Raw genomic sequence first — 25230 nt, forward strand, 5'->3', positions numbered from 1 at the left:
CTTGGATGGAACGTATGGATGTGCCATCCTGGAGGAGCTGGACTACCTGTGCTACCTGAATGGGCTGCAGGCAACTGCCTCATACTACCAGTAGTGACAAGGACACTAGCAAAATGCAAGACAATTGAAGAATCTGTTAGGAAGGATAAGGAGAGAATAATTGTCTGTGACCACCACCTGCAAAATCATTCCATTTTTGGGGGTTGTCTTACTGTTGCCTCTCCAGTAGTAACCTGTTTTAACTTTCATTTGTACCAAAAAAAAAAAATTGCTTATGCAACGGGTCCACTTGGCTTTGGCACACCGTCAGTCAAGTGGCGCTCCCGTGCCCGCTGCTATGAGCGACAGGGGACCCGCCTCCGGCCTACATTTGCCCCTCCTGCTGCTTGGATTGGCCGGCTCGACCGGTGCATAGGGGTGCCAAAGGTGTTTCTGTCTCCTCTAGTTGCGGGAGGTACAGGGGAACATGGCATACTCTTGTATTAATTCCCATCTTCAGCAAATGAGAGGTACGTTATGGATGCCATTATAATTGAATCTGCAGATTAGATAGTTCTTTATCACTTTTTGGCCCTGAACGACCTAACTACCATGGCAGTGTGTTTGAGGATATTGTCTTACAGTGTGAATAAAGTGCCTTCAATGTGTTTGGAGGCATTTGCTTATACTAAAGCAGACAAGATTATTTCTGTAAATCGTATAACTCATTCTGCAGCTGACGTCAGCGGTTACATAACCAAGCTATAACGCCCCCTTCACAATGCTCCACAGATGAAGTGGTGTGCCGTGGCTTTTCCCTCTCGGCGAGCACGCTGGTACACGGAACCTTGACATTCGGTTTTCGACGTAAACTACTCGGTGTAACTTTAACCTCATAGTAATTGATTTCAAATCTTAAGGTTTGTGTTATGGAGCTAAAAAAATAATAAAATTGCTCCACGGTCCAAACACATAGGACATTATTGTCCGTCAATCTTGAAACGTGTGGTGTTCTGCCCGCCCCCCCACACACACTCCCTTAGCCACTCAATAACCACCCAGTGTCCTAGTAGAGAAACCAAATGTGTTAGCCCCCCCCCCACCCGCAGAATCCTGACCCTCCAGCAGTTCCTCCTATCTATCTAACCATGTTGCCATCCAGCCTGCAAACATTCATCTGTCATCGACGTCTCCCCGATTGCTTAGCAAATCCCGGCTCATACTCCACCTCCAACCAGCTCTCTCTTTCCTCTCAGATTTCCACACTTTCATTACAAACTGCATTCCTCTCCACCATGTTGCCTCGAGACGTCGATGTACGCATCTGGTCTTCTAACCAACCCGCTGGTGTCTGGCAAGTGTGTGATTACATAGAAATTAATCATACATACAATGAGCAAAGATGCATCTGTCTTGAGAGTGCTGCAGTCACGAATGCACGTACAAACAGAAGCTGAACACTTGTGAGTTATCACTGCCCTCTAGTGGGCAAGTACCCATTCTACAAGAGCAGAGGACAACACTGTTTCTCTAGCCATAATATTACACATACATACCCCATAATGAAAATGGCAAAACAGGGTTTTAGACGTTTTGGTCCAATTTATGCACACAACTGTCAGTGTAACGTCCCACGCTTCACAGTGCATGTCTGAGCAAAGACCAAGTCCAAGGAACACTCTGTGGAGCGGTGCATAGATCTGGGGAATGTTCTAAAAAAAACATTGCAAAGCCTCTGAATGTTCCTTGGAGCACAATGTCACTTTCCATAATTTTACAAGATAAGTTGACTGAGAACACTTTCTCTGTGAGCTGGGTTAAATGCCTCCCTCAGGGCCAGAATTATAGATTTTTACCTTGCCGACTCAAGGATAAAATGTTTCAACCTTTCACTTACTGGTCAGTTGCTACATTCACTAGGCCAGCTGCCACTCTCAAACTTTAGATACGAGCTCTGTTTTAGAGGTTCAGAAATGACGTCAGAAGCCTTCTGAATAAGTGAATTGGGTCATTAATAACGACATTATTCAGTCATAATTGACCCATTATATACACTCACCTAAAGGATTATTAGGAACACCTGTTCAATTTCTCATTAATGCAATTATCTAATCAACCAATCACATGGCAGTTGCTTCAATGCAATTAGGGATGTGGTCCTGGTCAATACAATCTCCTGAACTCCAAACTGAATGTCAGAATGGGAAAGAAAGGTGATTTAAGCAATTTTGAGCGTGGCATGGTTGTTGGTGCCAGATGGGTATTTCACAATCTGCTCAGTTACTGGAATTTTCACGCACAACCATTTCTAGGGTTTACAATGAATGGTGTGAAAAGGGAAAAACATCCAGTATGCGGCAGTCCTGTGGGCGAAAATGCCTTGATGCTAGAGGTCAGAGGAGAATGGGCCGACTGATTCAAGCTGATAGAAGAGCAACTTTGACTGAAATAACCACTCGTTACAACCGAGGTATGCAGCAGAGGCATTTGTGAAGCCACAACACGCACAACCTTGAGGCGGATGGGCTACAACAGCAGAAGACCCCACCGGGTACCACTCATCTCCACTTCAAATAGGAAAAAGAGGCTACAATTTGCACGAGCTCACCAAAATTGGACAGTTGAAGACTGGAAGAATGTTGCCTGGTCTGATGAGTCTCGATTTCTGTTGAAACATTCAGATGGTAGAGTCAGAATTTGGCATAAACAGAATGAGAACATGGATCCATCATACCACTGTGCAGGCTGTTGGTGGTGGTATAATGGTGTGGGGGATGTTTTCTTGGCACACTTTAGGCCCCTTAGTGCCAATTGGGCAATCGTTTAAATGCCACGGCCTACCTAAGCATTGTTTCTGACCATGTCCATCCCTTTATGACCACCATGTACCTATCCTCTGATGGCTACTTCCAGCAGGATAATGCACCATGTCACAAAGCTCAAACTATTTCAAATTGGTTTCTTGAACATGAAAATGAGTTCACTGTACTGAAATGGCCCCCACAGTCACCAGATCTCAGCCCAATAGAGCATCTTTGGGATGTGGTGGAACGGGAGCTTCGTGCCCTGGATGTGCATCCCACAAATCTCCATCAACTGCAAGATGCTATCCTATCAATATGGGCCAACATTTCTGAAGAATGCTTTCAGCACCTTGTTGAATCAATGCCACGTAGAATTAAGGCAGTTCTGAAGGCGAAAGGGGATCAAACACAGTATTAGTATGGTGTTCCTAATAATCCTTTAGGTGAGTACATATTGCGCACATGGCAGTTTAGGTGACAGCTTGTTGATTTTCAGGGGAAGTACTTCTCAAGCTGAAAACAAAATAAATTGTTTTTTTTATCAAATGATCACCTGTTTCTTTAAGACGGTGGCCTCATGCACACTTCTATAACCAATATGACATGTATTATTTCAAACATAAAATGCATTGCAAACTTTAAAATGTAATAGGGTGGCAGGTAGGAAATGGGTGGAGCCTCAGGCAGTGTTTAAGACACACCCACACCCTTGTACGGTCTGCGGATCGCATAAAGGTGAGATAAATACAAGCTCCCCCAACTTGACCTGTTCATTTGATTCGATCGATTCACACCTCGGTTCCGACCAATGTAAACGCACTATATTAAACATCCGTCAGCTCTTGAAATCAGAAAAAGGTATCCATCATAGGAGTAGGCACACCATTATTATTCACCACTGTGATTGTTTGGTTGCAGACTCTCTGGAAGGGGCCACTGGGGGTGTCTAATTAGCCCCTACACCCTTGAAAATGTTCACTCCCTCAGCTTTGGGAAACAAAAGGTGGAGGCACACGTGAACACTAATGGAGGGCCGAGGGGAGCGTCTGGAATCTAGCCATTCTGTACCCACTGGGGTGTGAATTATTACAGTTCTACGCGGATGGACGTTGGCATTTGTAGTAGCTGTCTGTTTATGTTAGAACTACAGCTTACTGACATTCCTCCCACCCACATGAAGGGTTCTTAAGAGTATTACAACAGGGGTTTGGCCGACAATTGCCCACCTTTGCCACGTTCGGACGGGAGTTCATCTTGTCTTGTCCTTTCTCAACCCAGCCATGACTGGTCACAGGCTGACCATTTCACGCTGGGGTCAAAATGAGTGCAGGTTCACAATCTTGGCTTTTTTATTCATTTCTATTCTTACATTCTTCATGCAGGTTAAGTGTCATATAACAGGGGTTGTTTTTGATGCCATCGGAAGAGACCATAATAAAACCAATATGAGAAGGATCACGCAGACAACAGCAGAGTTGTTGGATCGTGGACAAACCAGCTGTCCCAAATATGATGAATAAAATGCTTTGCTTAATACCATAACAAGGGTATATGGCTTCTGGAACAATTTCATGCTAGTCAATCAATATTGAAAAGTGTAATTAGAAGTTGGAATACTACCACGGTCAAATGGAAAAGAACCATCTACTCCTAGAGAAGCTGCGTCTGGCATCAGTTGGTGGAGCTACTTCAAGAGCCTGAGGGCGCGGCGACTGAGAAAGACTGGGGCAGAGCTATCACAGGTGAATGTGAACGCCATGTTGGTCTGATACATGCATGACGTGGTCATGCTTATCCCAGAAACCCTGTCCAAGTCATCCGTTTTCACAGTGTAATGGCAAACTGGTTTATAAAGGCCTTGTATGATCTTAAACACGTCGAATATGTAGCATACTGGGCTAATGCAGTGCACCGCTGTCGTGTCATTCCCGTCAGTAGTTTTGAAAGCGATACTCAAGTGGCCCCCATTTCGGGTGTTCTACGTCATCGTTCGGAATTTACATAATTCCATGTGTGAGATGTTAGAAATGTGCTGGTACAACGTGTTACGAAAAGTTTAAGATCGCAGGTAGCATGTTTAGCGCTATCATTTCCGTCTCCTCCGAGAATCAAAGAACGGCTCCACCCTTCAACTGAAAAAAATAGTGGCCTGGACACCGTTTCATGGTGTTTGAATTCCAGACGGTCCCTTTATCATACAGCCAGTTTCACCACGGCAGAACCGGAAGCACAGCAGGATGATGCTGGAAACAGATCGCTGGTTTAGGAACAGAACATTTGTCTCAGGGAAAACAGATGCCGAGTGGCGGTCCTGTGAGAAGCTGCTGATGTCGGACATCTAATCCTCTGACCCGGTCTTCCTCCTGAAACACATCTACCAGCGAAGGCTGTAGTCACTGGCCATGAGGATATATTAGACCCAACAGTCCTCAGGAGTGTAATTTCAAATGCATTTTAAATCATGAGATATAGTTTCCTTTTGCAGTTAAAAGACTCAGACTGATCATGTGGGTGTGCTGATTATGAGATCATAAGAGCAGAGCCACCCTCATTTACTGCTTCAAATAATTAGCCATGCTGGCTTTATTTAATAAACACGATAAAACCCAGGTAATTAAGCAAAGCACAGGTTCAGGCACGGAACCAGAGAAGGCAATGAGCTCAATGATGGATCATCTAACAATCAAATCAATCCCAATTTCCTTTTCTAATATGGTGAAATATTCAAGCGTTTACCAGGAGACACAGTAAACAGGTGTATACCTCTGCGCTTCGGACCATCAAATTATTAAATGTCTTTCATATCACAGCCATCATTGACAAGTATAGTCCACTTAAGACCAGTTTAGACTAGTTCATACCAGTTCGGACCAGTCTTAACCAGAGTAGCAGAACAGAAAAGGATAATCCCCAGAAACCTCCATGGATGTTCTGTGTTGTGAAACACAATCAAAAATGTATTCAAAACTGATATTCAACGTAATCTTCAAACAAGAGTACAGAGAGTTTATTGGGATGATAAATCCATTTCAGGACTGTGTGCGTGTGCGCATGCGTGATTTAAATTATGTATATAACTGGAACCAAAACATCCCCAAAATGGGGATGTTTTTGAACAATACATTTTGCCGCCACACGCTCGTTTTCCAATGATGAAAAACCTTAACAAACAAAAAAAGCTACAACACATACACAGGCATCCATTGCTTGTTTCTTGAGCCCTTTGTGGCCCAAACAAGAATCTGCAGATTCCATCACATCTCATATGTCAGGAGGTTTCCATCACCAGAGGGCCTAGGTTTCATCTGCACAGGGACAGCAAGGAGGTTATCCTGTTGGTGATGTTGTCTACTGGTCCAGCCATCAACAGACCCAGCTCCAAAGGGCCGCGGCGGCATGGGACAATCCAGCGACATACCCAGGGACGGGGAACAGTTTCTGGGCCAGCTGCTGAGTAAAACTGCCCATGGAATTGCTTTTCCTGAGTGTGGGTGCAAAAGATCCTGGCACACATCACTTTTCCTATCGATAAATCATACAATATCAGACAGTGGGTTGTGCGTTCATTTATGAATGTACGTTATAATTCGGTTTGCAGCCGAGTGTGAAGCAGTGGGGATGAGAATCAGTACCTCCAAATCAGAGGCCATGGTCCTCAGTCGGAAAAGGGTGGCTTGCCCACTTCAGGTTGGTGGAGAGTGCCTTCCTCAAGTGGAGGAGTTTAAGTATCTAGGGGTCTTGTTCACGAGTGAGGGAAGGATGGAACGGGAGATTGACAGATGGATCAGTGCAGCTTCTGCAGTAATACGGTCGATGTATCGGTCTGTCATGGTGAAGAAAGAGCTGAGCCGCAAGGCAAAGCTCTCGATTTACCGGTCAATCTACGTTCCTACTCTCACCTATGGTCATGAGCTTTGGGTCATGACCGAAAGGACAAGATCACGGATACAGGCGGCTGAAATGAGCTTTCTCTGCAGGGTAGCTGGGCGATCCCTTAGAGATAGGGTGAGAAGCTCGGTCACCCGGGAGGAGCTCAGAGTAGAGCCGCTGCTACTCCACATCGAGAGGGGTCAGCTGAGGTGGCTTGGGCATCTGTTTCGGATGCCTCCGGAACGCCTTCCTGGGAAGGTTTTCCGGTCCCGTCCCACCGGGAGGAGACCCTGGGGAAGACCTAGGACACGCTGGAGGGACTATGTCTCCCGGCTGGCCTGGGAACGCCTCTGTGTCCCCCCAGAAGAGCAGGAGGAAGTGTCTGGGTGGGGGAAGTCTGGGCATCTCTGCTTAGACTGCTGCCCCCGCGACCCGGCCCCGGATAAGCGGTAGATGATGGATGTTATAATTCACACGTTTTCAAAAGTTTGACAGCTAATTAATTTCAGATTCTTGCTTATTTAGATCAGTGTTTCTGTTTAAGATTGCGTTTAACCATCTTTGGATATTACTGTCCGTATGCACAGCCATGTTTATTGACATTGCACTGGGAGTCATAAGGTTTATCCACCCAAAAGAATTGTTTGGAAGATGAGCAAATGTAAAAGACTATCCTGTCTCTTAGACTGACCTACCTAATCACCTTAATGCAAAGGGAGACAAGGGGATTGTCTGTCATTTAGTCATAGTATTGACCCATCTAGCGGTGTATTATTACAGTTCAAAACAGATTAACTAGTAACAAGTGCTGACATTCTCAATATCTATTGGTAAAAACTATAACTAACATTTCTACCTCCCACAAAAAAGGTTTAAGAGTATTTGAATGGGGAGCTAGTTAACGTTTGCTCTCCTTTGACACGCTGGGATGTTAAACCTGCCTGGTCTTTTCTTTCCTGTTGTCTCCTCCTTCAGACATTCCTCGCTCTGCCAGACCATGACTGAACACACTGTAGGCTAAATATCTCATGTTGGGGTCAAAATGAATAGCTGTAATTATGTGGATTTTGTTCAGTAATTGTACTCTAGCCTTTATTTTGTAGTAAAAATTAGGAATGTACTTCATGGAGGACGATTTTAAGGAGAAAAGGCCATCAACAGCCCTTCAGATAGAGACTAGTGCATCTTTTCTGACTTTTTAATTGAGTTATCAATTAGCAGGGACACTCATCTGTCTCAATCATTTATTTTGAATGACAAGTTTTTGGAATCCACATTAAATAATGTATGGACTGATTTACTTACACTACACTGGAACTTTTCAAATAGTTTGCATGTTGCTTTCATATTTTTGTTCAGTATAGTTGAAGATTCATCTTCAAGATGGGTCCAGGTTCCAGAATCTAGTGTGGCTGTCTTCTCTCCTGACCATACGTGCCCCCTGGAGAGCGAGCGGGCAGTGACGGAGTTCGGCGACTACCAACGCCAGGGCAGATGTTCTCTGCATCTTGAAGTCCGTTCTCTTTTCTACTCGTTAGCTAAACATTTTTTTAAAAGACTAGAAACGTATTATTTTGGTGCCCGGCTTCATACATTTATGATGCTTCTTTGGCTTCATATAGAAATATAATTCTTAAAATGGATGCATGGAAGGTTTCAGAGACCGTTGGGATCACAGGGGAGTTATACAAAGCCTAAAGTAAATTGCAATTTGACCATTGACAAATTATTGACTTGTCATAGTCGTAATACGTTTTTAGTAGCGGAGTCACGCAAATACCAAATACGTAATATTTGCCGAGGCTGTCCCCTACACTGGTTTACTGGTGGCCGCTGGCATAAATTAGGAAGATAGGCCCCGCACGAGCGCGGAGTGTGCACGCTAGGGAAAGGCTCTGCAGCTCGCCAGAGATTGAGCGATTTGCGAGTTAAGCGAGCCGACAGTGCACGTAGCAGGTGTTGTGGTTTTGTCCACCACCAGGTTTCTGACCAAGTTTTAGCCAATTCATCAAGGACAGAGGCTGATGGAAGGTGATGTATGTAGCTGGAGAAAATAAACTGAAAACGCGTCACAAAATAAACCGAGGAGCAGGTAAAAATTAAGAGGGTGTTAATGGGACACCATAATTCACCGTTGAGACTTCTGGAGATTAAAACGCCTAGATGGAAGGTGCCCACTTGAAACCCAACATTTAGGGGAAAAAAAGTTTAACTTCAAGTTTCAGGTTAGCGCATTATCAAATATTGGCACAACAGTTTTATAAAAACATGTCCCTGTGTATTCAGGACTAGTTCAACTGGTTTTGGCATGTGGACGCTATGCACAAAACAGCTGATAAAAAGGCACCGACCACGAGACAGCTTGGAAAGATGGTAGAACAGCTGACAGGTAGAAAAGGAAGCTGGCATGGCAGAGCATGTCAACAAGAATCAACGCTGAGCCAGTGTTTAGAGAAACCGGCCAAATACTATTAACGAAACTAAAGGAAAGACGCGAGAGTAGCCATGTCAACGGTCCAGGTGTAAAAACGCGAGAGTAGCCATGTCAACGGCAGCGATGCTGCATGGGGGACCAACTTCTGCTCAACGAGGGTGGTGTGGATTTACTGCAAGGGATTAAAAGCATGAGTGGGTCCTCTAAATTGCCGCAGCACTGAAAGCCAGAACCTAGCAGTCGACTGCGGGTTTTGCAGATCACTGGGGTGAAGGGTGGATGTTAGACCGGATTACCTCGTCACGCTCACGCTACTCCTAGTGTCAGGCCGGACACTTTCAAGTTTTGTTGTGGTTGTTGGCTGGCGAATATACGCTTCTCCCGGTGCGTGTCAGCAAGAACATCCTTGTGGAACAGTGTAACAACGGCTTGACAACGTGCTTTGGTGGACACGTATAAATCCTTGATTCTCAAATTTAGAGCATAAATTAGTAAAATGTAAATAAAGTCATGAGAACATTTAAAACAATGGGTTTATCGTGACCAGACTGCATCTTTGACCCCTGCAGCGTTTGTGTTGCCGAGATTTTCCCAACCTGTCATCAGGAACCCAGCCATTACATGTATGTGATGTATTCTATAGCTAGCACACATTATCACTGTGAAGTTACTTGACCTAGTTACATTTATAATGTAAAAACAAAATGTCTAACTTCCCGACTGAACGACTTTAAGTATGTGTAAAAACAAGGCTGGGCAGATTAATACTGCTATGAGTAACAAGTTCAAAACATTTCTGTGGTTACACCATAAAGCAATTCATCCCGATTCATCCTTAATATGTTGTATGCTGCAGAGAACAAACGAACAACCAGGCACTATCACAGACTCTAGATGTAGGATCAGAATTACCTTTTAGAGAAGAGACCATGGAATAAGCTCAGACAGTTTATAATAACCAGTTCTATTAGATTCCAGGACAACACTCCCACCTGGTGGCCTTGTTAGTAAACTACATGATGCAATGAAGGAATAACGTCTTGCACCCATGACATTTAATGGGGAAATTCATATTTCTTGAAATTTAAATGACTGGGGAAACACCCACTTGCCCATGCCTCTGGAAATCCAGTGCATTCATATTAATGGTCAAACAGTCAACTTCAAGAGAAAGACTTGCACATAAAAAAAAAAAATCAAACTTCAGAAATACAACTTGAAATGTTTATCACTTATATAAAAACAACAAAACACAAATAAACTTTTCCCCCCCTGTATGTGTTTCTGTGAATATTTACAAAATCATAAGCATATGTACAAATATCAATTTAGATTTGAAAAAAAGCTACAGGTAGAGCTAACAAACCAGTTTACTTTATGATAATATTTCTTTATGTACAATGAAACTGGCAACACGACAGCATGAAAAATTGACGATTATGTGAATGTTAAATAATTTCAAGTATCTGTCAAGAGGTGGTGTGTAGTTTTATTTCCAATAAGACAAAAGATGTTGAATTACTTGCGATTATACGTACAAGTAGCCCAGCTCTGGTCCAGAGCGCTAGTGCAGCTCGCTAAAGCAGAGAAAGTTCAATCTGTGATTCAATACAAGTGTGCTTCGTCAGCTTTGCCTTTTTTTTAAAAAATGTTTCCACCTTTGTGAAGACCGCATGCATTTTAAGCGCTGCACATTTGAGCTCAATCGAAAATTATGAAGTGTAAAGCGTGCTATAACACAAATATACCTCTGATTGGATTGAATCTGTCTGAAAGTGCTAGTACGACGTATCAGCGCCCTGGGTCAGAGCTACAAGTAGTCCATCATCTAACTACAATGAACCAAGATGACTAGAGTAGCAGAAAACAGATTAAAGCTACACTGGTCGGTCGGAAATGACAAAACAGGTTGGAATAAACAACAAACAACACTCAGTGTTAAAGAAGCATTTAGGGCACATTTGGCAGACAGATTAAAGGAATAGTTGGTCCAAAAATCATATTTTCCTCAAAGTCCACTCACCAAAAGATAATCCTGAAGACAGTGTCGTTTTTTCAAACAATCCATTATTCAGCTGTTCCAGCCTATAATTAACGTTATTAGCATCGTCCAAATTCATGATTGGAAACGGTTCGTAGGCCTATTGCAAAGCTGCATTGCAAGCGGAAAACGACTCCAAAACACTTCAAACTACATTTAGTAATGTGTCGCGGTTACATCGATTTTTACACTGACAAAACAGCTGGCGGAATAGCCGAAATCATATTGGCATTAGGGAACTATTTCCTATAGCCACCATACACCACTTGTTTTTCGGCAGTGATGTCATGGAGGTGAACATGAACTTTAACCTCAACAAGCTACGTGAATATAGGTTGTTTCGCCTAGCTGGCCCATTTCGTTGTTGGACATCACTATCATATTTGTAATTTTGGAAAATGCGGTGGTCTTAAGACCGGTACAAGGGACGTAAGAGGAGACTTCACTTGTTGCCATATCTGTAAGGTTTGTTCACAGTTCCATCTGTCAACCCCATCACCAGGGCGACATATCCAGATCCCAATTACAACGAACGCAGCACTCCTCCCAGCTCCCAATTTCTGGAATATTAAGCCTTTCTAACATTCTTTGATTCTAGCATGACTTCCGTGTTTACGATTGAGCTTATTCTATTCTGTATTATTGCTATATTTCTAAATTCTTACTACATAGATATCGTGTGCCATGTAACAAGAATTTCGGTGTGCAGGATTACTTATTTGGTACATTTGATAAACTTTGAACTTGTGGATTTGCTTTGGATCAACTTCTGCCTGATCTCATCTTGACTAAGCGGTTTCTTGCTCCCGGGGTTTTTGGTGTGAAATTAAAATGTACCCGTTCTGCACCTGGGACAATACATCTGCCTTTGCCGAGTCCTATTGTGGGAGAATCAATGGAGAAACGTCGCCTATGAGACATACAAAGTTGGCGAGAAACATTTTACAGAGCATCGTGACCCTGTTCACTTAGATGACTAAAGGCAAATGCAATTCCATCAAGTTACCCAGTTCAACCCATGGAGACGACAGATTGTAAGTAATACTTCTGATTGCTATGTTATAATACACAACGTACACATTGCCTCTGGATATTCTGGGCAAGGGATGGGAATTAACAGGTTCCCCATCGCCCCCTTTAGCTGCTGCCCAAGCTTCTATTCGTTCAATTGATCATCTGTGTATTATGGTTAGAACTAGAAAGGCTATATCCTCTGAAAAATGTTCTTCCTGCTCCTATTCAGAGTCAGACATAATATATATGCATTTTCCTTTGTCTTAAGAAAATAAAGATTGACTGTCCGAGGTGAATATCAAAGACGAAATAGGTAACTTGCTTTCTAGCTAGTGAATACTTTCATTTACTGTGAAGATGTATACACGTACTCTTCCCGAAAGAACGCGTGGATTGATACAATTGTGAACAAAACCGATCGGTAAACACAGGAGGTACCAGTTTATTTGAAATTAGAATTATATCGCTTTAAAACTTTATTTTGAGGAATACAACATCGTTATGTTCTTTGAGGTAAACAACACCACGCTCATTACAGACTGGTACAGAGCTGAATAATGGTTTGTTTGAAAAAACGATTGTGTCTTCAGGATTATCTTTTGGTGAGAGGATTTTGGGAAAATAAGAATTTTGGACGAATTATCCCTTTAAGCCTAGTCTCGTACTAAAAAATGAAGCTCAATGAATTTCGCATTGACCTTGCTTTCTTTTATCCTAGGCTATGACTAAGCAGTGTCCACAAAACCAGCCCATGGTGGCATCCTGTTTCAGCTATGCTCACTCTTCTGCAAAATGCCCCACAAAGACCACTTAGAATTAAATAGGGAACAAGGGTCATCGCCGAAGAACGTCTCGACAACCAAACGCACCTTTAGAAACTGCTTATGACAACGGATGTGCAACAGGCACAAAAAGGACACAATGACAAAAACAAGACCGTACTTGGTGCATTTAGGACAAGGCAGTACTCAACTGTTGTCCCGTAGTGTGCCAATTTTCAAGGGAGCGGGGAAATAAGCCCCAAGAATAGTGTAGGGATTCAAAACAGAAATGTCACAACACTTCGACCGTGGGGTTTTCTTCTCCCCTCGCTCCGGTCCTGGTCACAGGCTTATACTCTAGCCCAGCACTTTTAAAAGAATCAACGGACCAGTCATGCCGTCATGACATTTGATCTGGTGAGTTCGTGCTGGGCTTGAACACAAGCATGCACACTCTCCAGAACTAGGTGTTGAAGAACCTTGCTGTAAAACCACAGCACTAGAAAGACCCACAACGACGTTACATTCCCGCAGCCTCACACCCTCATCGCATCTTTCTGAGCGTGTCCAGAAACATCTGCACAACACGAGTGTTCCGAAATATTTGTGCAACACTTGTGCGTTGAGAAAGTTCTGCACAACACTCAAGTTTGTTCAGAAACCTCCTTGAACATCCAAAAAGTCAAAACGAAACAATCTTTTGCGCGCTGTCGTTGTAACCTAAACACTTTTAGTCTGTTTCAGAACATGAACTAAATAGAAATGTCCACATAAACAACAAACTACCCAGGATGTGGCCATTCCGCAACAGTCTCATTTCCCCCACCGAGAACCATACCGAACGGTGTCTGTGAAACGCAGGCTACACTCCAATACCCACGCTAGCGTACCCCTTTCGGACACAGCGTTTTGCTTTGGTGGAGTCACGGAATTGACCAATCGACGCCGTGACGTTTGCGCCTCTCGGCCGGTTGGTCGCCCTCAGCACACGACGATGGTGGCCCCGTCTTCCTCGCGCCGCTGGTTCTTCTTGAGCAGCTGGATGCGGTTGTGGCAGTAGAACTTGATGGCCCGCCAGTCGCGGCGGTTGGTGACCAGCAGCGGGCAGCTCTGCAGGCAGCGCTCGCAGTCCGCCTTGGCCGGCACACGCAGCTCGGCGATGTTGCGTGTCAGGTGCTCCTCCACGGCGGCGCGCTCCGCGTCCGACCATGGGCGCTTGAGGACGCCCCGCTTGCCTGCGCGGCGGGGGGGAGGCGTGGAGTTAGAAACTAACACACACAGGTCGGGATATGTTTAGACGTGCCGGTTGTGTACAGTATACACACACTACTGTGTACATACACACACCAATCACACGTAACACACACCAGTTATCCACAAACACACGCTGGTGTCTCAGCCTCCATGTAAACTCTGGGAGGACTACAGAATGACCACCTGACTTGGGCCCACCTGAGCCTCTCCTGCGGGCCGGGTGTGAAGGGGAGAGCGGCGAGGCTGGGGGGGGCGTGGCCTTGAGTTTCCGGGCGCGCTGCGTCCTCCCGTTGGCCCGGCCCTTCCTCACCATCAGCAGGCCGGAAGGGGCCACCTCGCCCTTCTCCTTGGCCCCGTCGCCGTCCGAGTCGCCCTCCGAGAAGGAGTCTGCTGAGTTACCTGACATCACTGTGGGGGGTTGGGGTGGGGTTAAATCACTTCATACATACGTGGAAATGTTGCTGATCCTTGATTTACTATCCCCGGTCTTACCGTCGAGTTCCAGACAGATGTGGTGGAGGCTCATCCCTCGGAAAAGCACACCGTCCCTCTCGCCGCACAGCACCACGCGCCCCACCCGTCCCATCAGCCCCGGGTCCTGGCCGATTCCGCCGCAGCTCTGCGTGACGTGGTACTCACGCTCCAGGAAGTGCTCCAGGCGCTCCACGGCGTTACCGCCCGGCTGCCCGGGCTCCTCGCCCTCGCCGAGCAGAAGCAGCTGCGTCAGGATGGCCACCTGCCGGCGCACCCGGGTCTGGGTGAGGGCGCGGGGGTTCCGGGTGCCGCTAGAGCGGGCCAGGCTCCGGAGGAGGTCGGTGCCCCGGAGCGGGGTGGCGGGGGAGTGGTACGGCCGGGCAAACACGTACGGGTTCTGGGGGTCCACGCCGACGTCTTGCCGGGTCTGGAGCAGGAGCTCCAGGCACGGCTCGCAATGTGGCGGCAGGATGAGAGGCTGGACTCGTCCGCGTTTGCCCTGGACACCAACTCGGGGCAGGTGCGGAAGCACAAGCCGTTCGAAGGGGGACAGGGACGCCTCCAGGGGGGTGAGGGCGGGCGGGGCGCCGGGGGCCACCGGCACGGGGCAGTGGGGGGTGACCCGGGCACGGTATTCAGCGATGGCCAGCTTGGAGACCTCGCACTCGCGCCGTCGGTTGTAGAGGATGAGCAGGGCGAGGGAGGAGTGGCACAGGAGGCGCCAGGCCTCGGCGGACTGGAGCTGACGGGACAGGGAGAGGAAGGCGGAGTGCTGGAGCCGGCGGAGGTAGAGGACCAGGGAGGACAGGGAGGAGAGCAGGGGCAGCATGTGGAGACGCCCCGTGCTGAGGGAGAGAGAAAGAGAGATCAGTTCGGCGACTCTGCTCAGGTGGTTGTTAGATGAGGCTGTGGATTTATTTAAACCGCTACACAACGTGAAGTTCCACCATAAAGCCAACATGGGTTAAGGACACTGAGTGCTACCATTCTGCTTTACATTCACCGATGCTAAAACAAAGCCACATTTTAGTTTGTCAAAAATGTACTTGCCGATTACCAGCCCCGGCAGAGCGCTCACCTCATTGACTCCTTTTCTTTGTCGTCTTCCACCGCTCCATTCTCTTCCTCCTCTTCTTCTTCCTCCTCTTCCGGCCGCCGCTCCATCTCCTTGCCGCGGGGACAAGCCAGATTGCAGTCTTCCTCTTCTTTGGGCCTCACCACTTCCACCACATCGTCCTCCTCTTCCTCCTCTCTTTCCTTCTTCACCCTGCGCAGTCCCGCCTTCCTGGGTGGGGTCACCGCCACGGGGGGCGGGCTCCTCTTTAGCACCGACACGGCCACGGCGCTCCGCCCCCGAGGCGGAGTCAACACCACGGGGGAGGAGGAGCTTTTCCCGGCAGTGGAGGAAGGGGACTGGGCGGCGGGGCGCTGAGGAGACAGGGAGAGCGCGGCGGCTGCGGCGCCCCCGTGCGGTGGCCTCGGAGTGTTCGGCGGCCCTCCCAAAGACGTCGCCTGGGCATTCTGCTGGGGTTGGCTCGCGGCCGCCAGATGGGGCATGAAGCGCTCGATGAGCGCAGCGCGAATCTCGGGCTGGTTGGGGTGGTGCTTGTCCAGGTGGCGGCCGAGCGAGCGGAAGTGTCGGCCGCAGTAGGCGCAACTCATCTTCTGCGGGCTCGGAGCCCCGGCACCGTCCCCCCGGGCGACGTGGGCACCAATGTTTGATGTGGTGTTGGGCCCCAGCGGGGCCGGGGATTTGAACAGGGAAGGGCGAGGCGAAGAGGAGGAGGAAGGGGGACAGGCGAGCGGGCGGTAGGACGACGAGGCGGGGGAGACGGGAGGGCGCCCCTGGGGCGTGCGGTTGGGGGCGCTCCTCTTCTTGGCCGAGGTGGTCCGGCGGCGCTTGCGGCGGCGGGGGTTACGCCTCTGCCCCCACTCCTCGCCCCCGTCGCTATGGGGATCCGAGTCGCTGGCGTCCGAGTGTGAAACGGGGGAGGAGGAGGGGGAGAGGGACCAAGAGGGGGTGAGGTAGTCCTGGGCTGACACAGGTCCAGACTCTTCCTCCTAGAGAGCAAAAGGGAATGAAATCAAATTGGATTTGTTGCATCGAGATCAAGACTGATAGAGGAGGATCTGAGCCAGACGGGATTAGAAGAGCAGCATACGAATGGTGTTTCTATGAACGAAAAGATCTCCTACACTAAGTAATACAAGAATATAAGCGAGAACAGGCACAATAGTAAAAATGCAGGCAGAAGATGTAGATTTCTTACCTTTTTGATGTTCTCAGGGTCGGAGGTGCATTCGGATCTCCCAGGAGACGCTGTGCCACGGAAGCCCTGGGAGGAATATAGGCTCCATAAACATCCTATTCTATCACTTACTGCTGTCAATCAAGACAGACAAAAAAGGAACAGTAGCTACTCTTAAAGCACTAGAAACTGGGTTCAGTCATAGTGCAGTCGGCCCAGTGTAAAACACCAGGAAAGAACATTCCTGTGGAAAAAAGGTTTTGTGAGCGAAGTAGAGGTCCCAGACACAACATCAGAGGTGTGAAACTGGATTCAGCCACGGGACGATTTATGGAAGGTTGGGAGGCAGGACCTCTCGGAATAGTTACATTATTATTTTCACACAGTAAATTAGACACAACCAAGACCAAAAACAGATAAAAATAACAATAACCGATAACCTTGATAACATTGAGACGATAAAAATGTCTTACATTTTATTTGTGGGAATACTTAGGAAAATACTTCTTAAATTAAAATAAACTTGGGGGGGGAGAACTTGAACTAGAATTTGCCTTGCAAATATTGAATACTGTGGAATACAGGCCATTCAAAAAATGTCTTAAGTATAAAACCTTATTCACCAAATACAAAGGCGATAAAACTGCATTTTACTTCATGTTTGACCACACCCCAGGTTTTGTTGAGTACAAGCCACTGCTACGCCCAGACACTTGAACTCTTAGAAGTACTGTATATCACCATGGCTACAGTTCATTAGGCTCAGACGGGTCCATTGCCATGGTTACTCACCATAGTGTTGTCTCCCCACTCGGTCAGGCTGTAGTCGACGGTGATCTCCTCTCCCTTGGTGATGTCTCGGATCGCTATAACGACGAGACGCACCTGGCTCCCACAGTGCACCTCTCGGATTCGGCAGTTCGGAGGAGGGGGGTAGACCACCGACCTGCCTCCACTGGATCCCTCGTCAACCTGCTCTGAAGTCCCACTGCTGTGGGGGGGTGGGGGGGGTGTATATCAGCACAAATGGAGCTACAACACAAACTAAATCAGCAGAAATACCAGACACACAGCACATGCAGCTCACAACCGCACACAGACGTCACAACATAATTCACACAGAAAACTACACAATTACCCAATGCAAGCCACGAAGACACACACACACTAGCGCTGCTACACACAATAACACACAGCCAATCCCCCTCACCAGACGGGGGCGGGGTCAGCGTTGTAGAATGGGCCATTCAGGCCAGGTTGCTTGTTCTCTGCGGCCTCCTTACCATCACCTGGGAGTAGAGAAGATTAAACACACACACACACACACGGTCATCCTCCTTTCCCTCTAGAAACACACATTATTCAATAACGGCTTACACACCCGCACACACCCTCCTTGGTTACCACACCCCTCCCCCACCCATAACACACACACACACAGACACACCCACCTGGACCATAGCTGTGTTCAGAACTCTCCTCCTCATCCTCGGTGACGAAGACTCGGTCGCACACTTTCACCGGCGTCCCTTTCCTCTTCCTCCCACAAACACGCCTGTCGAGCGAACGAGCCCAGAGATTATCATTGAATTAATCCCTCCGGCGAACCGAACATCACATCAATCAAGCAGGCAAAGCAATCAATGCAGTGCCCACCAATAGGAGCCCTGTCCCAATTGACGCATTCCAATTTCTTTCCAACAAATAACGGCTGATCATCGATTGATTAATTTAGCCTATTTACAGGCAAAATGACAGTTACTTAGGGTCCGTCGTGGAAAACGCCAAACGGACTTTGGAACAAGCAACTCCAGGATGCGTGGGACCAATGACTGACATGGGATTTTTAAGTAGGGCTGAGAAACCTTGCGATACTCAGGTATGTTACTACGGTTCTCATGGATCTGTATGGCGATTCGATTTTATCGGGTATTGATCAGTTTGTGTCTACAACAGCAGCCCAGACGGAGTCATGAGAAAAACTGTTTTGATCCGTCACTGGAACCAAAGTGCTGGAAACCTGTTGGCTCACTGTTTTATTTTATTTATTTTTTAAAGAAAACGGAGAACAAACTGGAGGATAAATGATACCACCGTTTTGGCGTGAGTATACCAGAAAAGCACAGGCAAAATGTACATTAAAATTTATATCTTTATTAATACAATTCTAGTTATTAAATGTTATGAAACATGTTACTGAAATATAAAAAATAATAATAATAATAATAATATAATTATCACTACTTGGGCATCAAATAAATATAAGCACAAAATAGTACAACTAATAATATGTATTCTCTTTTTTTTCCCCGCCACAATAAAGACCTTAAAGTGAATTGCCCCCAGACACTGATCAAAGGTCTGTTTTGAATTTAGAACCACTACAATGGATTCAGGATACAAGGATAGTAAGCTGATCCAAGAACTGTGCTTACGGGGCAGATTCTATCCAGATCCCAGAAAGAAAAAAAATCCAAGCTGTAACCATTCTGATCCAAGGAGTATAAACTAGCTTTAGATGTGATTTAGGACAGTGTTTCCACAGACACAAACACACACCGTTTCCTGTCATTCTTTTTATTTTTTTCCTTACATGACATTAGAGGCTCTTAAAACTAGGCCATAGGAAGAGCGTGCCTTGGTTTCACAAGTGTTCATTACTGTGTGTGTGTGTGTGTGTGTGTGTGTGTGTGTGTGCGTGCGCGCGCGTTTGAGTGAGAGACAGACCAGTTGAGCAGAGATATCAACTAGACTTGCTGTCTTTGTATTGATCAGATCCCCCTCTCCATCTGGACTCGTGATAACGTTTGTCTGTGTCTGTGTGTCTGTGTTGGGGGGCTCCATCCAGTCACTCATGTGGACAGACTTAGCTCTAGCTACTCTGTCTTAAAGAAACAGCTTTCTTTTCCAGGCGTGGCAGTGGATCCAACTATTTTTGGGAACTTTAGCCTACCAGACTGAAAGATCCAGAGTTTTTTTATTGAAGTCTCGCAGTCTCTGCTCGGAGAGAACAGGCTACTCTCATAAAGCTCATTTAAAACCTGTAATATTGCAATCTGAACATTCAGATTGAATATTCAAGTAAAACAACCCAAGATAACGGCATAGAAAAGCCTCTTGTTGCTGTAAAACCAACCACTAAGCACTAAGCAAGTTTATAACATTGATGCTGCATCTTTCTGCATAGTTACCATTTGATATCAATCTGTTGGAATCAAAGGGACCTCCGGCAAGATCTTCAGATGCAAATGATTTGGAATGTACCAGCAACACTTTTAGAAGATGATCAACTGTAGCAATTGTAGCTATATATTTGTGTTTATAATATAGGGTCTGTCAAACAGTTCAGTGGTAACATTATACTATGCTAGTATGTCATTGTCATGTGGTATATTGGATCCTTTTGATCATGCTGACATTGATTCAACTTTGTTCCAAGTTCATTAAAACAAAGCACCATTCGCCAAGGTAGTCGGAGTAGTAGAACAAAACAAATGCGCGGAAGCCTTTCGGGAAGCTCATGATCTCTTGGCCAGGCGGATTGAAGATTCCCGAATAGAGTCAGACCCGCAGGTTCTTTTAAATGTGTTTCAACCGTAGCCCATTGTATGAGATAATTACATTATTGAGAATGGCCTGTATTGATAGAGCTACACCAGACCTTAGCAACCACTGATTTAAATATAATACTGTGTGTGTGTGTTGCACACGCGCCTTTCTGTGCTACAGTACCACTGTTTTCGTATGCCTTGCAAATACCTCCCCTTGGGTGACATATTTTCTAATCAATTTGTTCCGAAGGAATTCTGCGTATTCCTCCTGGATGATCTCCTAATACAGCAGGTGGGACAGGTTTAGAATTGATTCCCGTGTGCTAAGTGATTCAACGTATTATGGTCGCACCTATACGGGAGTCCCCAACAGCACCTTAATCTCCCAAGACGCCTTTGGACCAGGGCGCCGGTCTCTAGGATTTTCATGGTAACATCACAACATGTTCATGTAAGCCAACTGCCCAACAAGGTTGAGGATGTCCCACAAGTGTGTGTGTGTGTGTGTGTGGTCTATTCCAGTGCTGTCTAATGAGATCTCTCTTCCTCATTCCATCCCTCATTCCCTCCCTCTGCTTTCACTCTATCACTCTCTCTCCCTCCCATTGATTCTCTACATTCCCCTCTGCCTGCACGCACTCCCCCAACCCCCCCCCCCATCTCCCACAAACAAACACACACTAACACACAGACACAACCCACATACACGCACAAATACACAAACAATCCCTCACTCAAGACCCACATAAGCACACACACACACACACACCCCCTTCCCCCAGTCTGGCCCATATGCATCCATGCAAATGCACGCACGCGCACACACAAATAACAGTCACGCACCCACACACAGCCCTCCCTCTCAAGCTTACAGGCACACACACATCCCATCCGGCCAAGCTCACACGCACACGCGCCCTTCCCTGCTCTCTAAAGCTTGCATTCACACACACACACACACACACACACTCTTGTGCTCTTCCTCTCTCCCTCAAATAACCAAACGCGACAGTCTCATGTTCCCGCTCTTACACACACACACACACACACACAGACACACACACACACACACACACACACTTTGTTCTATAATACCTCACCCAATTTCTCTTCACTCCCTTTAACACACATACACACAAAAAAGCTCCTCACTTTCCCCAAAATGTCCTCACTCAAACAGTGTAAAACCCAAAACTGTCCTCACTTTGATAGCAATTTGAGTGCACACACAAACAAACACTCAAGAACACACAAGCCATCTTTCTCCCATGCACACACACAGGTTTGAATAATATACACATATCCATTCTCCATTAGGCTTGCATGCACACACTCACGCAATCCTCTTCACATGGAGAACATTCTCTCCACAGTCAAACACACACATGCGCATACACACGCATGCTAACTCGCTTTATCACACACAAACAAACGCCTGCTCTCTCACACAAACACACATACAGACATACATACAGTCCTTTCCTCTTTCATAAACAAAGTAGATGCATAAACACTCTCCTTTCCACACTTACACACAGGCATACACATTGCCCTTGTCTAACTGTCACACACACACACACACACCTTGTCTGTCTCCCTCTGTCCCACACACACACACACACCACCCTTTTTTACTCTGCCGGCAGAACACACACCAACCCACCCACCCACCCCCCCCCCACCAACCCCACCCTCTCTGCCTCCAGAACAAACACACAGGCAGGCACACACCAGCATAAGCACACACAAACAAACCCACACACACACACACACACACACTCTCTCTCCTACTTGCTCTCCCACTCACACACTTTTCTCTTTTTTCCAAGACACACACACACCCATCTCAGTTTCAAAACTGTGCGCAAGCGCACATAGAAACACACACATAGACACACACACACATAGAAACACACACACATAGAAACACACACACATAGAAACACACACACAGACAGACACACACACACAGACAGACACACACACACACAGACACACACACACACACAGACAGACACACACAGACAGACACACACACAGACAGACACACACACAGACAGACACACACACAGACAGACACACACACACAGACACACACAGACACACACACACACACACACACAGACAGACACACACACAGACAGACACACACACAGACAGACACACACACACAGACACACACACAGAAAGATACCCCCTCCCCCTCTGTCACACACCCTCCTCTTCTCTTTCCCTCAAATACGCACACACCCTCCCCTTCTCTCTCACTTTTAAACACACACACGCACACACTGTAACACACACAGAAACACCTTCCCCCTTCGTCACAAACACTATCCCTTCATGTCTTAAAGACAGATACACACACACACTTGGATTCACTGGTCTTCTCTTTCAGTTTAAAAGCACTAAACTAATGACAGTGTCACACGTACAACATCTGACACCAAACGATGTTGGTCTCTAAGCATCCTAGGCACCATTCCCTCTACTTCCAAGAGGACACACTAAACTCAGAGACCTATGAACTAACTCTTTTCTCTCTCTCTCTCTCACACACACACACACACACACACACACACACACACACACACACACACTCTTCCTCTTTTCTTTATCCCTTCTACAAACACACACACACACAAACATACACAAGCACACATCTTTCTTGGTTACACATAAACACACTACTCCCTCACAAACACACACACCCCTCCTTAGTCTCCCTCACACAAACACACACTAGGTTACACAAACACACTAGCCCCCCCCCCTCCTCTAGCCAGCAACACACACCCCGCCAGCAACACATGCACAAACGCACTCTACCCTTCCCTGTGCCTCTCACACACACACTTCCTCTCTGTCTCCCACACACACACACACACTATCCCTTTATCACGCAAATATGCTCTGTCTCACACACGTCCTTCACAGTCTTTCTACACACATGCAGGCACACAGTCTCTCTCCCCCTGAAACACCTTTACTCCTTTTCTCTTAACCCTTTCTATCTCTTACACAACCTCAGAAAAATACACCTATTCCCCCCTTCTATCCCTTTTACACACACACACACACACACACACACACACACACACACACACACACCGTTATTCCATTCCTCTCACTCACACACACTCTCTCCTAAACACACACCCACAACCCCCCCCAACACACACACCTCTCTATAGCACAAACACCCCCGACACATACACACAAACACACACACAGCTCTTTCCCTCATACACACTCATACATGGGCACACACTTCTGTTCTCTTTGTCACAGTCTCTCTGCACCCCCCCCCCCCCAACACACACACAGTCTGTCTGTCACACACACATTCCCTCCCCCTCTAACACGGACACACTCCTCCCCTCTCTCTCACATACACACTCCTCCCCATTGCTCGCTCCCTCCCTCCCTCCCTCAGTGTGTCTCTCTCTCTCTCTCTCTCTCACACACACACACACACACACACACCCTCTAGCACACACTCCCCCTCCCTCCCTCTCACAAACACACACTCTGTGCTCGTTCCTTTCTCTCACGCTCTCTCCCCTTCACTGTGTGTAAGCTCCCTCTTCTCACACAACTGCACAGACAGACAGAGAGCAAGAGAGAGACAGTCTCTGGCAGAATGTATAATCAGTTTTGAAAAATCTCCTCAGTAAAAACCAGTAAGCATATTATATATATATTTTTTTTACATTTACTACTGATTGTTAAAAGTAGTTATTGTTTTACAACTCGCTGGCAGGCTAGTGTTTGTAATTCACATTGCCATACAAGTAGGAAAAAAATTACAAATTACTTCGCTACCTAAACAACAAGTCCCTAACGTCAGCTACATTACAGTAAGTACAGTGCTAAATTGGCTAGCTCGATCACACACTCAGATCGGACCAGACAGACAGACACGCACGCGCGCGCACACAGCACACGCACAACACAGGCGCGCGCTTATCAAGCTGCTTTATTTAGTGACTAGCAACTATAGCAACTAATGAACAATATAAAATAATGATCATCTAATGGATTAGGGCCAACAAATTAGTCTGTGAAGAACTTGTTAATTATTATAACTAAAGTTGAAACCTACTAACGTTAACGTTAGCTTATACACTCGCGCACTAAACACACACGCACCCTTTCGCTCGCGCTGTCAGTCAATTCAGAAAAGACATTTCAATTGAGCTGTATCCACTGACAAACTAAAACCCTCACCCCCGAGGTGGCGGCACTGGTTTGGTCCCGTCGCCGTCGCTGTCCAGCGTCGGTGGATCTCGGTAGTCGAAGAGCGAGCGTACGGTCTCCGCCATATTAACAATCAACCAGCCTTCTCGGTACCTTTCTCACTCTCTGCTACACTGGCTAGCTCACGCGAAGGTTATTCTAGCCACTCCCATTGCCTCAGATCAGAGGGGTGAAAACAAAAATAAACAACTACTAAAACAATTGGTTTAGGTTTATATAGCGCAAATGGCTCATGACTATGTGTATACTATAACGCTTTAAATTGGGTTTTTAGTGAAGTGTTCTCATACATATGATTTAAATACGTATTCTTTGGATGTATGTTAAACATATACCCCTGCATCTAAGCAATAGACTCGTCCGCGGACGGGATGAAAAAAAGTAGTTGTTGCCTACCCGTTTCTAGGAGAAGAGTTTATCTTGGTGGCAACTGGAACTAAAGGCACAAACATTTCTGTAATTCCCTTTCAGGACTCACCAGCCAATTGAAAAGTTTTTTTTTTGTTTGTGTTTTGCTGAAAACAGAACCTTAACCCTCC

The 25230-nt window shown here is 46.4% G+C and overlaps 1 protein-coding gene across 2 annotated transcripts; it reads right to left on the reverse strand.

The window, feature by feature from the left end:
* Positions 1-10128: 10128 nt before the first annotated feature.
* Positions 10129-24802, reverse strand: LOC105029795. 2 transcript variants are annotated; one of them, XM_010903324.4, is made up of 9 exons: positions 24662-24802; positions 18332-18435; positions 18091-18169; positions 17673-17871; positions 16902-16967; positions 15710-16692; positions 14650-15476; positions 14356-14565; positions 10129-14138 (listed from the first exon to the last, which is right to left on the reverse strand). In XM_010903324.4, exons 1-9 carry the CDS (start codon positions 24754-24756, stop codon positions 13885-13887), a joined length of 2817 nt encoding a protein of 938 aa, XP_010901626.2. In that variant the 5' UTR covers positions 24757-24802; the 3' UTR covers positions 10129-13884. The 2 variants fall into 2 exon arrangements, with proteins under 2 accessions (XP_010901626.2, XP_010901625.2); XM_010903323.4 differs by having other exon boundaries at positions 14341-14565.
* Positions 24803-25230: the final 428 nt, after the last annotated feature.

Source organism: Esox lucius, chromosome 25 (assembly GCF_011004845.1).
Source record: "Esox lucius isolate fEsoLuc1 chromosome 25, fEsoLuc1.pri, whole genome shotgun sequence".
Taxonomy (NCBI): Eukaryota; Metazoa; Chordata; class Actinopteri; order Esociformes; family Esocidae; genus Esox; species Esox lucius.